Source organism: Haliotis rufescens, unplaced genomic scaffold (assembly GCF_023055435.1).
Source record: "Haliotis rufescens isolate VD_foot unplaced genomic scaffold, xgHalRufe1.0.p SCAF_10, whole genome shotgun sequence".
NCBI classification, from domain to species: domain Eukaryota; kingdom Metazoa; phylum Mollusca; class Gastropoda; order Lepetellida; family Haliotidae; genus Haliotis; species Haliotis rufescens.
The window spans coordinates 42,602,297-42,610,271 of NW_025963780.1; the positions used below are offsets into that span (position 1 = coordinate 42,602,297).

The 7,975-nt window shown below is 41.4% G+C and overlaps 1 protein-coding gene across 1 annotated transcript in view; it reads left to right on the forward strand.

Moving 5' to 3' along the window:
• The first annotated feature begins 330 nt into the window (after positions 1–330).
• LOC124114682 (solute carrier family 28 member 3-like) overlaps positions 331–7,975 on the forward strand; it is an 11,873-nt gene continuing 4,228 nt past the window's right edge. Inside the window, exons 1-9 of the mRNA XM_048390946.1 lie at positions 331–583; positions 1,793–1,960; positions 2,776–2,920; positions 3,585–3,776; positions 4,313–4,474; positions 4,979–5,104; positions 5,637–5,767; positions 6,820–6,988; positions 7,723–7,975. The exon at positions 7,723–7,975 is cut by the window's right edge and continues 5 nt beyond it. Of these exons, the coding sequence (XP_048246903.1) occupies positions 342–583; positions 1,793–1,960; positions 2,776–2,920; positions 3,585–3,776; positions 4,313–4,474; positions 4,979–5,104; positions 5,637–5,767; positions 6,820–6,988; positions 7,723–7,975 (1,588 nt within the window). The 5' untranslated portion in view covers positions 331–341. The remainder of the gene's footprint in view (positions 584–1,792; positions 1,961–2,775; positions 2,921–3,584; positions 3,777–4,312; positions 4,475–4,978; positions 5,105–5,636; positions 5,768–6,819; positions 6,989–7,722) is intronic.

The following is a 7,975-nucleotide window of genomic DNA, read 5'->3' on the forward strand; positions in this document are numbered from 1 at the left end:
ATCAAGATCACCGCCAACATTATAACGAGCATGATCGCCTTCGTCGCCAGGTTGACGTTTAAATTGAAGTGCCATGCTTTTAGCAGAGATTTCTTATAATTACGGTTATAACAAACTCAAAGGGACCACTAGAAGTTCGTAATATCCGGAGATCGTTATAAACATATATACAACATATATACAACTCATGAACGGGACTAAAAATATGTAAGTTATATCGGTCTGTTCGTTTTAAGCGTGTTCGTTACAAACGTAGTTTACTGTATTGTGATTTTAGAGAGGGTATTGTCAGTTGTATTACTTGTAGCTCCCTCATCTCCACGAAGGTAACACCTGGCAAGATGACGGACTCAACTGATCCAGGAAATGACAGCGCACCTGTAACAGTGAAGGATGTTGGGATTGGCATGGACACAGATAACACACTAGACTTTGAAGACAACTGCTGGAGCTCTGCGATCATGCGTTTACAGAATTCAGTCAGCAGATTCATTGAAAAGCACAAGGGTAAAATGGTTGCTGTTGTCAAAGGACTGCTGTTGCTGCTTTACCTCGCCTACTTCGGGTATTGTATGTACTACAAGTAAGTTCTTTGTTTTGTTTGTTTCTGGTGTAATGCCACACTTAGCAATATTCCAGCCAAATGATAGTGGCACATTATAGTCAAGTCTGCACAAGTCAAACCAGTGATTTGTATTCTCAAAGTCAAATGTAATTATGAAGTGAATTTGCGTAAAACTTTCATGAAAAATTATGGATTTGAACCAGGGAAAATATTTATGAAAAGTAAACCAGACGAATGTCTGCTATTGCATATTTATTGCCAATCTAAGAAATCTTCGGACTTGGATCACTTGAGAGTCACCATGTCACGACTATATGGCAATAACAGGTGGCCAGCTATAGGGATACTTGAATTCCATACCACGTTACGCGACATCACATGTCAATTCAAAGTCAACAGGAACATCATATGCTAGGCGCGTAGACAGACGGTCATTCCTGATGGCTTAACATCAACATCGACATCTCCATTGGTGCAAACAACACTTGAGACATCCAAGGCAGGACACGTGATCTGTCACCACTCTTACATGTCTGGGTTGGAATGGACAGATGTCTACCGTGTGTTCTAAGTCTCCCAACAACCTTGATGGAACTATTCTGCTTCAGTTGTTGACTCAAGTTCCACATTGTTTGTGGAAACACTCACAACTGATCATGAATTGATGAACTTGCCTCTGATGTGAGGCCTCTGACTCGTATAACACGTGACTGATTTGCACATGGTAGGAGCACTCTTTATATGTACTGCTGCTCCTATTATCGCATCTTTACAACTGTTCTTTCAATTTGCTATTATTGCATTTATGGCAGTAAAAGTAGTGTCACAATAACCATAACGTTTTATAAGGAAACTGAAATCATTCAATTTGATTTGTTTGAAAAGAGGACAGGTGCGAATTGATTTCATGTTTCCAAGTGTACATTTTATGCTTTTGACTAAAGCTGAGTCAAGAGGATTTCATAATCAGCTTTTTAGAGCAAATTTCGTCCCATGCCCCAAAGAATAGACGGTGGTTCCCTATAGATGCAGTGACATTGTTCATCTGATATTGAAGCCTTGTTAGAAATTCGAAACATAATCTGGATAGAGTCTGTTTTAATTATATACATCAATAAATCATTTCACACTAAGTGTTATATTGCTGCTGCAAATGCAGCAGCACATTCAGTATCACCTACTTCACATTTCCCTAGCATAATTACCTCGATTGTTCACAAAACGCAGATTTGGAGACGAAGGGTCCATTCGTCTGATGGTTGGAACAGTATTTGGAGCTCTGTACATGGTGAACAAAACAACCAAAGACATGTGCAAATTCACCTGCCTTGGACGATGTACGTCAGTTTTGGAAGGAAGGAAGAAGGCACTCACAGTGCGACGATGGATCAGAAGGTATTAAGATCAATTGGGTATCAGAATGAATGTCAAATATTCATTTATGCATGGAATTACTCAACATGTCCTGGTCAGTGTGACATCCAGCCCCTGACCACAGGTGTGACGCTCTCTATGTCCCAGAGCATCTGTGAGTTGGTACACGTCGAATGTCTGATACTGTAAGAAAACACAATTGTCCTGGTAATATTAATTCATAGAAGAACGTCTCCATGAGGTAACAGTATGATGGGACCGCCTCCGTGGTCTAGTGGTAGAGCGTCCGCCCGGAGAGCGGAAGGTCCGGGATTCGATCCCCGGCCGCGTCATACCAAAAGACGTTAAAAGATGGTACTTGTTGTTACCCTGTCTGGCGCTCGGCATTAAGGGGCTAAAACAAGGACTGGTCGGCTCGGAGTTAGTATACTGTGTCTGAGTGGGGTATTCGTGTTAACTGCGGCATGGTATCTCAGTGGGCTAGCACTATAAATCGGCATCAGTCCGGACTAGTACAAGCAGCCACACAAACACACACACGTACATGCACGTCGCTATATAAGTGCAATAATCTTGGACTCGACGTTAAACCCCATTCCACCACCAACAGTATGATGGTCTATCTCTCTGTGTCTTACGCTCTCTGTTTCCAAGAGCACCTGTGAGTTGGTGAGACTCCTATTCGAACTAATCGCTTCTATACTTTCGAATATCGGTTACTGTAAAAAACACACCATCCCCAGTTGCTTCAATTCACAGAAGAAACTCCATTCCTCTTTATTGGCATGGGGTATCAGTGCGCTGGTCAGAGCAACCCTCTGTCTATGTCTTCACAGGGGCCTGTACCTGCTGGTGAGCGCCGGGGTGGCTGTGTACATAGGACTGGACGTGGTCAGGTACAACCCCCAGAATATCCAGGCACTTCTGGGCGTAGGAATCTTTATGTGTCTTGGGTTTGTCTTCTCCACCAATCCCGCCAAGGTGTGTAGTAATGTGTCTATGCAAATTCCATAACATTCGAATGACATTAATAGATTGTGCTGAGATCATTAGAAACCAGTCTGAGTGATCTCCCCGTCCTGATTATGTCTTTGTGGGCTGCATATTTGTATTGTCTCACCATTATGGCTCCCGACACAAAACATCCACTCCTCATAATATGGTTACCTTATACAATGGTACATGGATGACAAAAGGCATGCTAACATTCATTGTGCCCTGCTTGTGGGTACATTCGTGTTTACATTGTCACATTTTATTCATCAGTGACAAAAATATGCCTGTTGCAATTCCCTAGTTTGACTTGTACCATATGTTCCCTTGTTGTTCTCAGGTGAACAATTGACTTGCCTTTGCATGTGTTTGTGATGGGTGCCACCTTTTACACTCACCTTTTAACGAATGCCTGGTATCATCACTACTTTGCTTTAAAGTCGGAATCGTAAAATCAACATCTTTTAGACGAGGTGTCTTATGAATATGGAAAGAGCTGTGTGGCTTTATTTGCAAGTATCATTGAATGTAACGCCTATAAGGATGTAATGATCCGGTCTCACTATATTACTTTGTATTGTATTCTGTGACTCCATTTATCAATTACGATAGTCTTATGCAAACCTTTCGCTCCACACATTCTCGTCTTCAGGTGAACTGGCACCCCGTGTTCTGGGGTATTGCGGTTCAGTTTGTGTTCGCCCTGCTTATTCTACGGACGCCCTGGGGGTATGGGGTGTTTGAGTGGATTGGACACCGTGTGGAGGAATTCATAAACCACGCTAATGCTGGAGCAGAGTTTGTGTTCGGGAAGTCCTTCCGGGATCACAGGATAGCTTTTGCTGTGAGTACAAGAAACACTTTTATTTGCTTCATGAAATAACGGCCGGATAAACAGTGTCTTAACTTGACTTTGTTGTTAGAATCTAGAGTTTCGTGTCAAAATGTCCTGTGTCCAAAGTTTCAAAATAATGTGGGTCTGACTATATTTTGTTGCAAATGGTCCAAAGAACAAACCCCTAAAATCAGTGATAGCTAAAACCTCTTCATGCTTACAAAAGAACAACCATGATCCTGCCAGGAAAGGTCTGACTGATTGTGTTCTGTTCAGTGTCATTGAACGTTACCTTCACAACTACATGCAATGTCAGATGTAAGCTTAGGTGTGTATATTTCCTTTTGAAGTTGAAATAAGCAAGCGAAGAAGCAGTGTGAAGCTGTGAGTATGTTTGATACCTTGTCAACATAACTACCGTTAAATGTGTTTCCAGTGAATGATATGCTACATGTACAAGACACATACTTAAGTGAACGTTTTTACCGCTTAAGTTCACATTTTATTTGCTGCTTCTCTTTAACTCCATCGTCTTCATGTTGTAGGTGATGCCAGGGGTGTTGTTTTTCAACGCCTCGATATCCGTGTTGTACCACATGGGTGTGCTTCAGGCGATCATGAATAAACTCGGGTCCTTCCTGTCCTTCTGTCTGGACTGTGGGCCCATCGAGTCTGTGGTAGCCTCGGCGAACATCTTCATAGGCCTGGTAGGGGGAAATATTTTCAAAATTTCTAATGTTTATGGCTCATAGGCGGCCAGTCACACCCAAATTGAACCAAAATTGACTGTGCAGAGTTGCGTCCCTGATGTGTGCCATTATCCTTTGCTATTTAGTTCGAATCCCAGATGTGCTCTGATTATGATTTTTCTTTTTTAATACAATACGTTTACCAAAAGTGACAAGACCGCATCACTTTTAGATTTTCTTCTACATGAAGCTGACAAGCTGTAATATAACTGAAGTACTGTTCAAAGCAACATTCAACCACTTTTCATGTATATTCTTTATAAATATATATATATATATATATATATATATATATATATATATATATATATATGGAACACATGTGATTATGTAAAACTTAATCGTATGTACGTGTAAAAAGATGAAATAATAAATCACAGTTGTGTTCTGTCCAGTATTCCATAGAGGGATACCATGCTTTGAGTGTGACATCATATGCCAATGTAACTACGCTTTTTGTAGGCTGAAGTGCCTCTCTTGGTCCGACCGTATTTGAAGCATGTGACGGAATCAGAACTTCATGCCATCATGACGTGTGGTTTCGCCAGCGTCAGTGGCGGCATCTTGGGGTCATACATACAACTCGGAGTGAGTACTTGTTCATGTCACCATAATTATTTTCAATCAGCTAAACTCAGTAAATTTTTCAATGATAAAATGCCCCAGTTGACGTTTCATTTCCATGGAGAACATGTCCAAATGCGGCGCATGAGTGACAGAATGATGTCCGATGCAATTCCCTATTTTTATTTGTACGTTATGTTCTCCGTGTGTTTTTATAGATGAACAATTGACTTGCCTTTGCATGTGTTTAATACGGGTTCCTCCAATGGGGCAGGATACGCTCCCCCTTTTGCGAACACCTGGTATCACCACTAATTGACAGTGGTTCATGAACACATGCATATGATACAGTCGGAATCGGACATATTTCATATGATTATGGATTATGGCTTGTATAATTATGTGTGTCTTCCTATTAATTCACAATGATATATTTGCACTGATTGAGGAAAACGTTACATGATTGCTATAACGCTTCTTGAGAGCCTGAAGTAATGCAGGCCAGATCGTGCATGTTGTAAGACTTTTAGTTAGGATACACGTGTCGCACGTGCAGGTTCCCGCCAACCATCTGTTGTCCGCTGCTGTGATGTCTGCCCCCGCCGCTCTCGCCATCACCAAACTCATGTGTCCAGAAACAAAGAAGTCGTACTTCAGAGATGGAGTGAAGATGGAACTGGGACTAGAGTAAGCTACTGGAGTGAATGAATTGGTTAAGGGATTGAGATAGACTGCGGGCAAGGGTATCTTTACCCTTGAACTTTGATTTGACCAACAAATACGAACATTGTTCAGTCTGAAGTTTCAGCTCAAATATCTGGAATGTTTAAGATGACAGATAATGTTACTGGTTTATGTTTGTTTGTTTGTCATCTTTGCGCTAGATTTATTCTTCGTCATTCAGTATTGCATACACACGCTATGTTACGTTGAATGTAGTTTACACAGTGCGGTTCTCATTTCACTTGCTTTACAATCCCTTGGTTTTTCAATCTCACGCTACGGTTCGCTGGACGATTTCCCACAATTGATAGATATTTACAAGAAATCTTACATTATAAAACTAAATACAGACTGTGGCTCAGTCGACAGCGTGGCGAGGTCAGAACTCCAACTTCACTGGTTTGAAAGACCCTCTTGTGTCTGTACAACCAGATACACTGCCTCAGGTGATGACCAGGTTCAGGAAATGATGGGCATTGCCTAATTAATTCTACAGGTACTCTTTCTGAACTATGTGTTCACCCCAAACACTTACAAACAGTGTGAGTAGCGGGTGCGACTATTGGAGCACCACACGCTTACCCTTTTCGAGAACACCTGACATTATCACTATATGATAGTGATTCATAAACACATGTTATGAGACACATGTCTGAATAGTACAATGGACTCTGCTTTTAGCAAATATTTCATAGGATTATAGGAAGAATTTTGTAGCTTTTCTTAACATTGAATATTGTCATGATACTTGAAAGAAATACATTTATGTATTTGCGAAACAAAAACATGAGTTTTAAGTAAAGGAACATATATTTTCGCCCATGGGCGACATAGTGTAAATATTGAGTTTTGAACATTTTTTTCTTTTTTTCTTCCTTGTTATGTTCCCATGAAAACAGCATGTTTAATTTATTAAATACCTTTGACCGAGACTGGGTAAAGACCGTAGAGTTTCTGGACTATTGGGTTTCCAGAATTAAAATGGGACGTGTTATACTGAGAACATTGTCTTCCAGAAAGCATCGTAACATCCTCTCCGCTCTGTCCAGCGGTGCCGTTGAGGCTGTCAAAATCATTGCCAACATTATCGCGAGCATGATCGCCTTCGTCGCCATGTTGAGGTTTGTTGACAAGACCCTGGAGTGGTTCGGAAGACAGGCAGGATTCTCTAGCCTTTCATTTGGGGTGAATATATAACCATAGTCTTCGACTTCAGAGAGGAAAGCATTGTTATATATATTCAAGTCCTCTGTTGAAGGAGACCTCCGAGTTCTTAGTTGGATATGTTGACATATGAATGATATGCATAAAAACCAAACACAATTTTGAATTTGGAGGAAAACTACTTGGATGAAACAAATGATAATGACCTCAAAGTGTCAGGGCTTGGATTGAAAGCAGCTGCCTCATCATGATACTTGCATGTTTTAACGTCTCTCAGAGTGATATTTGGAGACAGTGGCAAACCATTGGAACTACCTACTCAAAGATCTGGATGTTCCAGGTCACAACACATGGGCAGGATACTACCTTCTTAACCAGTCCTGCGTAACAGGTTTCTGATAAGTCATGGCATTTAACAGATGAACAGTTTAATGCAACAAATGTTCACCTAACCATGGCCTTCCTGAAAAGTGGTAGCGTGCTACTTGTCTCCTTTGTTGACACCGAGTAACGTCTACCGCGTCGTTGGTAAGTTCGTTTGCAATGGTGCCGACGTCACCTGTCTTTGAATGAAAAATCTTTGTCGTCAGCTCTGCTCACAGAGAAGATTTAATCCTTCCGTCTGTGATGGCTTTAGGATGCTATTTTTCTGCAGGAAATGTTTTTTTCTTTTGTACTTGCATTCACACATAAAGTTTGATATGACACAGCGATGTCAAGTGCTTTTCGGCGTTATAAATATGATACCATTTCAGCTGGTGTGTTCCTATCTGTTCTACCCCATCTCCTACGTGATGGGCGTGGCCACCCAGGATTGCGGGAAGATGGGGGAGCTGTTGGGCATCAAGATCTTTGGCACCTCTACCATCAGTTTCAGTCAACTCGGGATACTGAGAAGAAACCGCCAAGAGCTTCTTGACTATGTGACCACGCATAACGACACGTGGCACTGGCAGGGTAGTGACGTCATACTCGAGGCAACCAATCAGACGCTCCTTTATGGAATCG